Source organism: Macrobrachium nipponense, chromosome 2 (genome assembly GCF_015104395.2).
Source record: "Macrobrachium nipponense isolate FS-2020 chromosome 2, ASM1510439v2, whole genome shotgun sequence".
NCBI classification, from domain to species: Eukaryota; Metazoa; Arthropoda; class Malacostraca; order Decapoda; family Palaemonidae; genus Macrobrachium; species Macrobrachium nipponense.
Window position 1 is genome coordinate 155,769,082 of NC_087201.1, and position 15,989 is coordinate 155,785,070.

The window sequence follows — 15,989 nt, forward strand, 5'->3', positions numbered from 1 at the left end:
AGCATTAGACCGTACGTCTAATGCTTAGGCTATCTGGGGATAACCATTTGGCTTTAATGGCCAATTCACGCTGCGACGCCAAGCCGAAAATACGATCTCAATTTTACTTCTTAAGATTAGCAAAACAGCCTACCTGGTGCAATGACAAGTGAAACGTCAAAAAACGGGGAGAGAATTTCAAACAAATCACCCTCACCCTCTCTCTCTCTCTTTCCTCGCTTTTACCTTCAAAGGTAAAGTGCGACGAAGGATCAAAATGAAAACTGAATACCACAGTATTAACACCAGCTGCTAATTGTAAGACAAAAGGAATACAGGCTTTGGTGGGAACAATGTAACATATGATGTTAATAATAATCGTAAACAATGTCAAATAGTCACGAAGTACATATGCTATATATATATATATATATATATCATATTTACATATATCATATTTACATATATATAATATATATATATATATATATATATATATATATATATATATATATATATATATATATATATATATTATATATATATATTCCTTCGCTTCAAACTATACAAGACTGCCCTTTACAACACCGAATTCTACCAAAATGCATTGGAGGAGCTTCTATCCAGAGAAATCGATCTTAAATTGCGTACTGTTGAAAAATTAAATGCTGACTGTCACAATCTACAAACTGCTTTATATATATATATATATATATATATATATATATATATATATATAAAACATCTGGGTATAAACTAAATTAATACAGGTCGTGATAATTAACTAAAAAAAAAAAAAAAAAAAAAAAGTTGGGATACCAGTGTGGCTCAGTCGATAGCCGTACCCGAAGTAAAAGAAACTAACTCTGCGATTAGATCATACGTAGAGTAATCAACAACCTTCGAAGGCCCAAGACAAAATGAATCAATAATGTCACGTTAAAAATAAAATAAAGCCATGCGTGAAAACATTTCTTTTATTATATTCAAAAGAATCAGGGACGATTTATTGTCATACCAAAGCGAGTGCGCGAGGTCACTTCAAGACCAAGAAAAATCACAAACAAAATAAGGTTGACTGAAATTTAACATCACATATCAGCCAAATGTTCTTAATAACCTAAGGGTCTATAATTATCAATCCGTCAAATACCAAAAGGTCTGAAAAGGATACAAAAATTGAACGAAAGAGAGAGAGAGAGAGAGAGAGAGAGGAGAGAGAGAGAGAGAGAGGAAAAGTAGGGAACCAACATTACAAGTCTCTCCCACACTTCAAACTATATAAGGAAGGTCGCCATGCCGGGTTAGCTGGTTGGCCGCTCCGGAGCGTACCTCATACCTGAAATGTAGGTATGACAAAGCATTCGAACCCAACTCCCTTTGTACAAGGAAATACGCGATTGGCCTTACCTTAAACACGCAGACTCAAACAAATATCAATAACATATGCCTCATTAGCTGCGTATCACTGGAACGCTGTTTCACGTACACGATCCAATTACGATAAATTGTAAAGATTCACGAGCGTCCCTTGCAGAATAAATACAATTCTTAAAACATGACCTTTTCAATAACCAAGCCACAGATCGGCTGGACTATTTCGGGATACAAAACAACCTAGAAAAAAAAAGATAACATCCTTCCGAAGAAAAATTGGGTTTAATCAGCTTCCACTTTAATTATACATACTGCCCTCTCAATGGTATCGCATAATCTGTCACTACATACAGCCTACATAGTAGATTCTTAATTTAGGACGTCATCCTTCTCGTCCTGTGTACTAGCTCGCACGCTAGTCAACTAGCCTAGTAAGATGTAGCGAACATACAGGAACCCAGCCAGACACTACTGTATATACGTCCTGTATACTAGCTCGCACGCTAGTCAACTAGTAAGATGTAGCAAACATACAGGAACCCAGCCAGACACTACTGTATATAGTAATTCCTCGCACCTAAGACTGAACATCCACCGAAACTGTATTTTATGTGCATCTCATTCTAGACATCGTTTAATCCATTCGACGGATCGAATCCCCTTTCCAGTAACATGATTTGATGTCATGTTTAAACAGATACTTGTTTATTAATCTGTCTTAAGTTTTGACATTACATTTGGCGGTGTTTCCGTGGGTCATTTGCATTCTTCAGTCATTAGTACCACATGCGTTAAGGCACTTTATGCTTTTGTTTTAAAGGATAACTAACGAGTCCAAATTTGAACGTCTGCCCAGTGGTGATTTATTAATTACAAAAACATGGAAGATTCATATTCGTAACAATCCTCCCGTAAAATGACTTGAACGCATCAAAATTTCCGATCACAAAACGAGAGCACGACTACGAAGAAGGTATGAATCATCGGCCTACTGACTGACTGGGGGGAACAACCCAAGCCTAGAAGTCAACCGAATCCCTCTCACTGACTAATATGTCTAGATATGACTAACACCAGCACTCTTACTACATTGGCAATGAACTCAAAAATTCAGTATAGGTCTAAATGTATTGGGGGAGTAAATCACTGGTGATAGCGTCTGTGATGATTAATCAAGAAATCCGTATACTGTATTGTCTTCTTTCATTTTTGTTTACCTCTGTAAATAACCCAGAGCTAAAACATGGAGAAAAATGGCAAAGATATATGGATTACATTACCATTATTTAAGAGAGCGTCGGTACTTGAATTAAAGCAGTCCATGCATTATCGGCCAAACGTAAATATCAATATTTCCAATGGAAATATAGCCTATGACAGTTCAAACTCTCGCCCCTCTCATAATGAATAAGGGCATCGACACGGAGGAAACCAGTTAGAATAACCACCACGAAACAGTTACATCAGATATAAGCTGCATAAAAAAATAGAAACGAACTTAGGCCTAATTAAAAATATTTCCAAGATAGTCAAGAATTAGGAGAAAAAAGCTCGGACTAATAGCTTACTAATTAACATAACGCTACCTCCTACTTTTTTACGGAAGAAAAAATAAACCTCGCCCTTACCGACAATTAAGCTAAGCTATAAGCCCGGCACCTAGGTAGTAGTGAACCCTCCCACGGCAATGAGCCCTTCATGAAAGTGAACACAGGTACACATGAGAGCGAGAGTGACGGCCTACCACACGTTAGTAATCCTGTAGACAGCAACAAATGCAACCGGCAAGTTAACTTTTTACCTATTTACGAGAACCAACAGCTGTTCATAGAAGTGCCAGCCTATAGGATATGAAGTAACCGAGTGTACGTAAGTTATAAATACAGGATTTACCTGCCTAAGTTAGGCCAACTTTAAGTGAATGAGAGAAGTTGTTAAACTTGCCTACCGAAGGCACGTGGCTTAGGACAACATCATAAAGGTAAGAAAAATCGATGACTGCCTTTACGACGACGGTAGTAAGTGTGGATGGAGTAAAGGGGTTATAACAGCGTGCATGTTGTGTTACAGCGGCGTCTTCGCGACACCAGGAGGAGAACTGTGGACGTCGTAAGGCGTGTGTGAAGAGGCGAGGAGGAGGAGGAGGAGGAGAAGGAGGAGGAAGGGGCAGTGAACTCACCTTGCCAAGGAACCTTCCTTTCATGTAGGTGGTCCGGGTGGAGTGGTCCACGATGAATTTGGGGACGTCGCACTCTTCGTTGTTGTTATTACTATTACCTTTACTTCCCACCATGTTGTTGTTGTTGTTGTTATTGTTGTTGCTGTGAATGGGGGCTGGGGTATGCACGGGGGTATCGCGAAGTCCTGCAACACCTGAGTCCATGGAGGTGTTAGTAGGGGGTTCCTTTGGGCCGAGATTAAATGTGGTGTTAGTGACTGGTAAAACAGTAGTTGCCGGTTGGATCCAAGGGTCGTGGTGACCTGCTGACCAACCACTGTGACCCAACTTGGTCACAACTTTACTAGTCTTCATCATCCCACCGCAAGCCACGATCACGACGTCTCCAGCATTCATAGCTCTTCCTCGGCTACTGACCAACACTAATATTTCTTAATTTACTGGGCATAGACGCTGCACAATCGTCCATTCACTATAACACCATAATCACAGCAACAGCAGCAGCAGGGGCTAAATGTATTCTCAACTCATACATCCACTACGCCGACTATGGGGACAGTTGTTCTACCCAGCGTTGGGCAGAGGGCAGTCACACAAGAACGGAGCAACGCATCCTCCTTACACACGCGACAACGCACGACTGACTGACTGTCTGTGTGAGCTCTGAGCAGCACCCCAGCCTTTTTCCATGCTGTTGCCGGGAACGTTATCGTGCACCCGGCATCCGTCAACTATTAACATTTTACACATTAAACCGCAGCTGCTATCTAATCAGACATCATTTTTGCCCGACAGCGTATCGATAAGGTTTAGTACTAGTCGTATGTTTCTGAATGCGTACTGCATGAACAGTACTATTATAACATAATGGTGAAAAATGCTTATTGGTGTTTATCCTTGTGACGTCACAAAGCATTGGCTGGTCTATCAGAGGCTGTCGTTTTGTTAGCTGTTTTCCCTTTTTAATGTAAAAGCTGAGAAACTACTTCGACCACCTTTCTTAAGCTCCTTTTTCCCGGGGTTATGTGCGGAGAGTCTGCGTATCTTCGTAATAAATTAATTCAATACCACTTACGTGCTTTCATCTGTTTACTAAAAGCAGTAATGGTTGTAGATATATTAGGTTCAAAGATGTATAAAATTTTCGGTATATATTGTTCATAGGTTTGTCTTTATGGGTATAATAGTTATTATTATTGTAGCAATTAAAGTAATATTATTACCTCGTCTTTTTATCTTTTGCTGGTGAGATCCAGTATGTAAGGAAACATAAGCAGGAATGAGGGAAGCATTCGAGTGTAAATGAAGTTTTTCAGATTTAAGCAAAACGTACATTCTGTTCGAAACTATAGATGAGTCCATTGTCCTTGCCATTTCATAGACCAGATAATTGATTGATGATTTAAACTTATTCGTTGGGCTATAGGTTTCTGTCTCTTAATAATAGCAGTTATGATTCGGTAGACTGTTAAACAGCATACCAGAGGATATTGCGCAACTGGAACTCCAGAATTCCAGAATTCCAGCAAAGATGCAATGTATTTACTACCCTAATACGATTCTCCTTGTAATTTAATTATTTATTTACCTTAATATTGATGACTTCTGCAATTCGATGAGTGAGAACCAATGAAAATAAATTTAATTTTCTTTGCATTTATTCTAAGACCATTTGACATGAAATATTCTAGTATTCTATCCATGTTATTTCGGCCTTTGGCGTTAAGGCCTCAATACTGTTCGCATCACCAGAGTGAACGTCCTGAACATCATCGGCAAACTGAATTGAAGTGCCCTCAAACTTTACCAGATATGCGTCATTTACGAAAATTATTGAATAATAACATCGGACCCAACACAGAGCCTTGTGGCACGCCAGAGTTCACGTACTGTTTAGATGAAATATGCTGCTGACTTTGACCAAAATTTATCGATGTTCAAGTTGTCCATTTTAACCAACATTATCAAATGAGAGACGCTATCAAAAATTAATAAATTACACGGTGTTCTGAGGGAAATTTTATTTTTACCAATGTAATTATATAGTACGTCCACAATTTGGCGGCAAGCTGTTTTAGTATATAGATGTCTTCAGAATCCATACTGCGTATTTGAAAGAAGATTGTTTTCATAAAGATATTCTCACAGTTGGTTTGCGATAGTTACTTGGGTCCTCAAGATCACCTTGCTTGAGGAAAGAGGATAAACTATAGCGTGTTTGCATTCCTTTATGAATACCCATGTAACAATGGACATATTTATTATCACTGTTAAATATAAAGTAAGACTGGTAGTGAGTCTTTTAAGAATCGAACAGATAATGCCATAGTGGCCGTAGGATTTTTTTTCTTTCTTTTAGCGTCATAGCTGTATTGATCACATCTTCAACACATATCGGTCGAGGTCTAAAACGAGGAATATATGTCAATGGCAGCACAGATGTTTGCGTGTCATTATTTTGTCTACGACATACATTTTCGCCGTTTTTGGTTTTCTGTAAAAGAAAACTATTGTGACGGCTTTGTCTGTCCGTCCTCACTTTTACTGTCCGCGCTTTTTCTGTTCGCTCTCAGATCTTAAAAATTACTGAGGCTAGAAGGCTGCAAATTTGTATGTTGATCACCCACCCTCCAGTCATCGAACACACCAAATTGCAGCCCTCTAGCCTCAGTAGTTATTAAAGATTTTAGTTAAGGTCTAAGTTAGCCATAATTGTACTTCTGGCACCGCTATAGGTAGTCGTCTTAGATTCAGCCAGCCTTGTGCTGGCACGTGCTCTTGCTTCATAGCAACCCATAAAGCTGTAGGTACCAACAACCTACAGGCTACCACCGGACCGTGTTTGAGTTACATGGGCCGCGGCTAAGAGATTCATGGGCTGCGTCCGAAAGTTCCATTATACGCTGTACAGAAAACTCGATTACGCCGAAGAAACCTTCAGTCATTTCCGAAAGATATATCTGTGATTCAAGTCGTCGAACCAGACTCTTTTTGTCTTGTGATTTTGGTTTTTCAATTTGTTTCTGTGTCCCATTAGCCTTGTCGCTCCCGATCTAATAGCTCCTTTCTTTTTTCTTTCTTTCTTTTTTTTTTTTTGCTCCATACCTTGACAAGGGGAATTCCTTTTGATCGCTTACGTTGCTTTTACCGCTCTGCAAAGATAATAATCTCCTACCCCCCCACTAACACCGCCCTTTCTTCAGATACGCTATCCGATATCTTTGACATTGTTAGTATAAAGTGAATGGGGAGGTTCTTCATCCTTCGTCTTCACCTGCTTGATAACCATCCTATTATTATTATTATTATTATTATTATTAATTTAAATTTTTTTTCGTTATACAGTTATAGGGATTTTTATTTTATATTCATTTATTTTAATTAATTAATTTGTCTATTTATCTACTTAAATATTTGAATATTAATTAGATAATGAATTAATTCATTATTTATTAGTTTTATTTATTTATTCATTTATCTATCTATCTATCTATCTCTATCTATCTATCTATCTATCTATCTATCTATCTATCTATCTACTTACGTATTTATCTATCTATCTACCTACTTACCCACTTACTTACCTATCTATCTATCTATCTATCTATCTATCTATCTATCTATCTATCTATCTGTTTACTTGTCATTTTCTGTAGGTCTGGTTTAGTTAAAGCTGATAAGTCGCTTATCTCAAGCCTTCGTAAGAAAAAAGAATGATGGCGACTGTGTTCCTTACCCTTTGTAATTATGATACCAATAAAAACAATAAAAATAATAAAATTTCCTGCCAGAGGAAGAAGCCAGAGAACCTGAAAAGCACAGTCGTAATATATATATATATATAATATATATATATATATATATATATAATACTATATATATATATATATTATCTTTTTTACTTCTTATTTTATTTAATTTTTTATTTGCATTTTTTTTGGGGGGTGGGGGCGAAACGTTTAAAGCAACGATCCACTCTTCCCTCTACGTAACATCATCGCCTCGTTCAGTCGAATGTTTTTTTATGATTATTTTATGAAGCAAGCGCTCGTTCTCTTTATGTAACTCCATTAACCTCGTTAATTTTGACCGTCCTTCTTTCTCCCTGTTACGCGCAGTTCCATGGAGAATGTTGGAATATATCCGGAATAAAAAAGAAATGTTAAGCAACTTAAAAACTCTCTCTCTCTCTCTCTCTCTCTCTCTCTCTCTCTCTCTCTCTCTCTCTCGTACGGAAGAACGCAGAGGATTTTCTATATCCAGGGCATAATCCAAGTCATAGACTTTTCACTTTTAAATAAAAAAGGCGACTATAGTATTAAATTCCCGATGTCTGATGCTTGGTGATACCCTGCATTTTTAGGGGGCTCTTTTCGTACAGCGAAACAAAACTGCATTGTTTTGCCGAAAACATTATTCGTTTTTATCTATTTTATTTTATTTTTTAAAAAAGATTTTTTACAAAACTGTGGCTTTTCATTATTGCTTTTGATTTTAGTCATGAATGACAGGGAATTATAATCAATAAAACATTCGTCGTATTTGTGTTTAAATTCATCCTGCTTGTCATCTGTTTCAGAGAGAGAGAGAGAGAGAGAGAGAGAGAGAGAGAGAGAGAGAGAGAGAGAGCTACACAGTATTTTAAATTTCTGATCGTGAAATTCTAAAATAACACATTCCCGAATGATTATAAAATTGTTTAGATAAATATATCACAAGTATATTTTTTATGAAATCTGGAAGCTTTGCAAAGACAATTTATATTAATTTACAAGTACTAAGTTTTTTTTATTATTATTATTGTTTATTAAAGAGATGTTTACAGGCTGCTCTATGAGCAAGAGCCCGTGCTGGCAAAAGGCCAGCTTAATAAAAAACAAAGAGATGATTTATGTAAACAAATCAGCATTATAAGGAAATAATCCTTCATAAATCCAGAGAGCTTTGTGAAGAGATGATTAAGTTAAAGAAATCGGAGGGATTATACCTTTATTTACCATCCTGAGAGTTTAGTAAAGAAATGATTAAGCTAAACGAATCAGATGGAGAAAAGCTCCATTACAAATCTTAAGAGCTTGGTAAAGACGTGATTTGTGAATAAATCACAAGAAAATAATCCTTTTATAGATCATGGAGTTTGTAATAGAGATGATTAACGTGAATAGATAGCAAGGAAACATTAATTCATAATTCTTGCAGTGGACTGCAATTATTGGTGTGTTGATTTCTTAAATGTCAAAGAAAGTGAAAAGGTCACTGTAACTAGAATGAGCAGGAACAGTGGCGCAGAACACTGATAAGTACGTGGTCTTATCTATACAGCTGTTTGGTTTATCAGCGGGCACTTCCTTTCTGCTTTTAAATGACGCAAAATCTTTAATGTAACTTCTTAGTAGCCGCTTACTGTCAAGGCATTACGTTTTCTTTGCTCTAATACCATCGCGTAGAAAATGGAGATGACTTTCACGAGGATAGTCTAGTTACGAGATTTGAATATTTCACGTCATGTGTAGGAAACTGGGAAAATAATGTGGGACCCAAAGTTGAGAAAGTCTACGGAAATCTCAACCCATTTTTAGCAGAGGGCTTGGAATACAGTCTTGGCTGCTTAATTACTTAGTGAAGTCATCCGTGATATTCTAAATTGGAATGCTATCAAGAAAAAAAAAAACTTCCTTACGGTCGAGAGGATGTATCAGAAGCCGAAGTATATTAATCAAGTAAAAAATGTGCCGAAGTGTCTTCGGCTCAATCGAGTTTTCTGTACATCGTATAATCAAGGCCACTGAAAATACTTTTCGAATCCCTACCCTGCCAACGTGGAATCAGAGGAATTTGTTGCTGGTGAGTAGAAATTAATTTCTCGATATAATGTGGTTCGGATCCCACAATAAGCTGTAGGTCCCGTTGCTAGGTAACCAACTGGTTCCTAGCCACGTATAAATATCTAATCCTTCGGGTCAGCTCTAGGAGAGTTGTCAATCAGCTCAGTGGTCTGGTTAAACTAAGATATACTTAACTGAAAATACTTTAACCATGCCCGGTGGTGGCCTGGCCTACACCGTATTTAGTCGCACGATTGTCGCTAACTTTAGCCTTAAATGAAATAATAACAACTGCGGCTAGAGGGCTGCAATTTGACGTGTTTGATGATTGGAGGGTGGATGATCAACATAACAATTTGCAGCCCTCTACCCTGCGTAGATTTTAAGATCTGAGGGCGGACAGGAAAAAGTGCAGACGGACAGACAAAGCCGGCACAATAGTTTTTCGTTACAGAATACTAAAAAGCAACAAAGGTGTTTCTGTTTATCCGTCCGTTTCAGTAGAATTATTCCGTGATATGCAGATCTTGATGGGAAATAAATCCAGTCATGGAGCAACACTTCTAGTGAAATCAAGGTATCTTAAAAAAAATGATGTCAGTTATTCTGACAATTTCTATACCGTCCAGAGACTGACCACATTCCTCGTCAACATTTGAGTAAGCAAAAAGCAATTATTCAAAAGCAACTTTGAATCATTTTGTAAGAAAAAAAAATACTGATTTGAAAATATTAGAAGACGATCGATAGGGGCCATATCCAGACATCAAATTGGCTCTTAAAGAAGATTTAACTAGACAATACATTTGGAACGTGGTCGAGATTCCGCCAGAAGCAATCTTAGTCTTTAAAAAAAAAAAATTTGACCTTCAACTTGACCCGTCGCCAAGGGATTAAAGTGACCTCATGCAACTACTGTTCAGAAAATGACCCTGGCTGACACGAGTTCTAGATTTAAACGTTGCTGAATAAGGAAGGAATTTGAAATCACGAAATAATTCTTGATTTGTTTGCGTTTAAATCTGAATCAGGATCAGAATACGATTGTTCGGAATTGGAGTCCCGTTTTCTTTCTGACCTTTCTCTCTTGTTCCTTGCTCAGACATGTGTACATACACTTGCACACCATAACACACACACACACACACACACACACACACACACACACACATATATATATATATATATGTGAACATATATATATATATATATATATATATATATATATATATTTATATTATAAACAAAATACCACAAGTAACCCATCAGATTGTTTTAAGCTTAATATTTGAAATGGCAACAACAATTTCATGAGTAAAATTGTCACACACACACACACACACACACAGACATATATACTATATATATATATATATATATATATATATATATATATATATATATATATATATATATAATATATATATATATATATATATATATAACACAAACAGCGCATTTCTCTACCGGCAATTTAGCAGTTCATTTCCATCCGAGTTCATTAGCAGAACTTCGGGAAACTTTCAATCGAAGTTTCATTGAAAAGTGGTCCCCGCCCCCACACCCCCAAAAAAAATTATAGACGGAGGGAAACATCCCACAAGTTACGAAAAGGGAAATCGGGAGATTTTGAAAAGTTAAAAAAGAAATATGAGAGAGAGAGAGAGCCTTCTGGATCACCCCCCGCTCCCCCGCCCTCGCGCCCCACCCCAAAATCTCTCAGTTTTAGACTTTCGTTCCATCGAAGTTTAAGAGGACGTCTTTAACGTTCACTCGGGAGGTTTCCTTTAAAAAGCAACCCGGTGCTTTTGTAACACTGAACACTGCATCCGTGCTTGGTGTTGGTGTGTATTTCTTGCTGAGCCTAAGCCTCTTTAATTGTTATTTGCAATTACTCGTTTAAGGGTTGATAAGCACATAAGTACACACACATGTATATACGTATATATATATATATATATATATATATATATATATATATATATATATATACATATACATATACATATTATATTATTATATACATTCATATGTGTGTGTCCATAAAACCAATTCAACCAATCATGAATTAATTGGATGCAAAGTTAATGTCGACTGGGTGCTGTCAATTGATATTTGAATAGGTCATTTCGTTTATAGTGTTATTTTATTTGTCCACAAGGCTTAGCAGTAAGGTGTGCATGCCTTGTGGCTTGTACTAATTATTATTATTATTATTATTATTATTATTATTATTATTATTATTATTATTATTATTATTATTATTATTATTATTATTCAGAAGACGAACCCTATTCATATGTAACGACCCTACCAAAGAATATGGCGTTCATTCGAAAAAAAATAACAGAAGGTAAAGGGAAATACAGAAATAAAGACAAAATAACAAATAAATGAATAAAAAGGTAAAATTATAAGTAGATTATTAGAACACAAAGAGAATTGTTTGGGGATAGGGCTGCATTGCATCACAGTCTGAAGTTCCAACACCAGTAGCATTAGAATGGTTTAGCAATATTGCCAAATATGGCAACCGACCCTTTCTACTGCCAGTGAGTGGCCTATCTGTAATTTTCTCACGGTTGAGAATTTCGGCTAGAAACTTTATGTGGCCCGGGTCATGCTATATGTGCTGCACGTGTGCTGACACTTGTGTGGAATTAATGACAGCGGAGCTCGTACACCTGCTTCCGGGTCCCAGTTTCCTTTTTTCGGACACTTTTCTGACATTTTATTTACCCTGGTTTCCATCGGTTCATGAGAAGTCTACTAGATACTAGGGAGTAGTGGATGCACTTTACAGCTAGATTTTTATTTATTTATTTATTTATTTATTTATTTATTTATTTATTTATTTATTTATTATTTATTTATTTATTTATTTGTATTTATTTTTATTTGTTTATTTATTTATTTATTTATTTAGTTTTCCGTAAAAGAAAACTACTGAAATGGCCCTGATTGACTGTCCTTTCTCACTTTTTCTACCCGCCCTCAGATATTAAAAACTACTGAGGCTAGAGGGCTGCAAATTGGTATGTTGAAATTCCACCCTCCAATCATCAAACAAACCAAATTGCAGCCTTCTCTAGCTTCATTTATTTTTTATCTTATTTAAGGTTAAAGTTAGCTATAATCGTACATCTAGCGATGCTTTTGAGTTTTGACAAGTTTAGTTTTTTATTTATATTTTTTTCTGTCTCTCTTTGTAGTGTCGTCTGCACATATATCTTCAGTTAGAAGGTTGCATCGTCATCCAAGTTTCAGTTTCTACAACTTGGTTTTGTGTTTGGTTTGATTTTAGTAATTGGTCTTAGTTGTTTATTGTATCAAGTCTTTGTAATATCGCTAAGTGTTGGTGTAAGCACGGTCTAGACCGTGGGTGTAAGCAACGCCTCGCAAGTGAACAGTCCGTTCGGGAGCGTTCGTTACAGGCGAAATTTCGTTGAAGTTATTTTGTTTATCTCTCTTTTTTATTGTAATTGATGATTGTTATTTTCATTTATTCTTTTTCCGTCATGAGGCTGAAAGGAACTTTTCAAACAAAAAACAAACGGCATGTAAGTTATATAACACGTTGCCGGTAGGGAGCGCCAATTTTTTTTTATGGAAGATTGAGCCTGGCCGAAGGATAGTAGTTGTCTCGAGTAATGTGAGTCTCAGCCCCTGCCTAGGCTAAGAATATACATAGGCTAAGCCAGCCTGGAGTATTAGTCATCGTCCAGCCATACAGCAGTGCAGATAAGTCCTCCTTTATCATTTATGACAATAATTTTATGCCACAGTAGGCCAGTCTTAGGTATTACCTATACCCAAGCTTTAGGCTAGCCTAGATTTATTAAATAATTCAATTTCTATCCCTGCCAAGTTTTGTGCAGTGGTTAGTTTAGTGATTATTATCAAGATTTAGTTTAAAGTCCATTTATATTAAATAAGGCTTACTGTATCTGCTTACAAGCCCAGGGACTGAGGGTCCCATGTAAGTCAACCAAGTTTTCAAGTTAGGCTAGGTTGAACCTACTCGTGTTTCATACACTAGTTTACTTGATAAAATTTTGATGGTATTATTACTTTATTGAATGGATTTACGTTTTATTGCGAGGGAGAAGAATTAGCTTTTATCCTAGTGTAAGGTCTCCTGAATATTCCATATTTCTGCTTTTAGGGTAGTAAGGCAAGTGATTTTTATCTGTATAGGCTAGGCTGCAAAGTGTTTGTGTTATTCGAACTCAGTACACTCGATTATTCTAAGTATAAAAGCTATGTAACTTATCTGTTAAATTTACAGTCCACTAATCATCACTTATCAAATTCCCACACAAATGCTATAGGACAGGCCACCAACGGGGCGTGGCTGAAAGTTTCATGCGCCACGGCTCACACAGAAAACTCGATTATGCCGAAGAAACTTGGACACATTTTTTACTTGTTTTCCATTTGTATATTAAGCTCAGAACCATTCATATCTCTATTTCTTTTAGAGAGCATTACCATTTCATTGGGACATTTGGGTTAATTTTAGTACCCAGTGAATGTCCTAAGTCTCTTTATCGATTCTTAGCCGTTTTAAGCTAAGCTCAGAAGGCGTAATATGCACTTAATACTTAAAATCAAATGATATAAAGTTTTATTTACTATTCCGGTACAATATACCATTTTGCAGTTATTGGAAGTTCAGCTCTCATTTCAAGATGGAGATGGGACCAGATTTATTAGGAAATAATACACACGCACACACGGTATATATATATATATATATATATATATATATATATATATATATATATATATATTATACATGTAAAGTTATATGCCACGAGAGAAAATAAACTTTATTTATGGATTTATCACGTACCTAACTTTCGTGATTCAGTTATACACACACACACACACACACACACACACACACACACACATATATATATATATATATATATATATATATATATATATATATATATATATATGGTTTATATGTATGTATGTATGATGTATGTATTACATATATTAACTATATATATAGATATATAATATATAATATAATATATATAATATTTATATTATATTACTTAAATATAAAATAGTGTATATAATACTTATACGTATATACATATATATATATATATTTTATGCATTTATGTATGTATGTGTGCATGTATAAGTGTGTGTGTATGTGTATTTGTATGTGTAAGAAGGACAGCTATGACAGGTTTATTACTTTTCCTCAATAAAAAAAATATATATATATAAATTATCGCTCAGCTGCACACCGTCACCCCGATCTGAATAGATTTCCATAAATTTCGTATAACTCTCAGCTGAAAACGAATGATTACACATGGAGTGCGCTTGACCCTTCATCCTCATTGCGATCTAATCTAAAAAAATATAAAATCTATTTCATTCGCACTCGCTAGATTTCTATGGTAAATGGGAGGGAGGTCTCTTGTGATATTAGGAAAGGGTGGATGATATAGGACTTGGTCGCGTATCTTCCCAAAAGGCATATGTATATAAATTAATATATATATATATATATATATATATATATATATATATATACTATATATAATATATTTCTGTTTCAGGTCGATTCTTTTTTTTATACCCATGTGCTGAGGCATCACCGTATTTTTTGACATTCCCATCTTTTCAAGAAGCGTATATATATATATATATATATATATATATATATATATATATATATATATATATATATATATATGTAGTATTATATAGAAGAATCATAGGGGTAGCAGACCCGACCAACATCCAGGTTGAAGAGGTAAAGGCATGTCTTTCACAGGTATCGTTTATTACACCGACGTTTCACATCACATGATGCATCCTCAAGGCTGGAAATTATATATTAAGAATACTAAAATCATCACTCACTTATAAAAAATCTAAAAAAGCACAACATATATTTGACATTTACAAATACAAATTAAAACGAGAACTTGAAAGGAACACCTACCAAGGTAAGAGTTAAAAAGTGACTAAAAAGGCAGAGAAAATTAACATTAGAAGATGACTAAACAGAACGTGGAGAGTAAACAAACAGGCAGTTATGCTAAAAACAGTTGCGTGGAACAGGCAGTTATGCTAAAAACAGTTGTGTGGACGACGATTGGGTGTTTAAAGTTGGTACATTGGTCTTAATAAGAAGGGACTCCAGCACCATCAACTCGTCGTCTCTACTTGCTGATCCAATAATCTTAAAATCATTGATGTCCAAGCGGGCACCACAAATCTGAGAGTGATTCCGAATATTAGAAATAATTCGGGATTGGACAATCTGCATCCTGTCCTAAAGCTGACACCTTGATGGGAGCAGAAACGGACCTTGAGAAGCCTCCTCGTACATCCAACGTAGGTTCCCAGACTACATCTGGGACAGGTATATTGATAAACAATGTTGGATGTCAAGGAAGGGCTCAGTCTGTCCTTCACTCTGAAAAAAGAACGTATACTTAGAGGATTTCGTGGGATCAACTTCAAATTAACTGCTGGCAGTTCATTATGAATTAAATTCATGAATTTCTTTTTAAAGCTTTTATCGTGAAGGAAAGGGAACTTTGCATAAATACATAATTTTGGAGCGGTATATATGGGAACAGGCGGTTTCA

The 15,989-nt window shown here is 35.9% G+C and overlaps 1 protein-coding gene across 1 annotated transcript in view; it reads right to left on the reverse strand.

Annotated features, from left to right (window-relative positions):
- LOC135221056 (serine/threonine-protein kinase PLK1-like) overlaps nucleotides 1-4,192 on the reverse strand; it is a 430,202-nt gene extending 426,010 nt beyond the window's left edge. The window contains exon 1 of the mRNA XM_064258798.1: nucleotides 3,536-4,192. Coding sequence (XP_064114868.1) covers nucleotides 3,536-3,931 — 396 coding nt within the window. The 5' untranslated portion in view covers nucleotides 3,932-4,192. The remainder of the gene's footprint in view (nucleotides 1-3,535) is intronic.
- Between the last annotated feature and the right edge of the window lie 11,797 nt (nucleotides 4,193-15,989).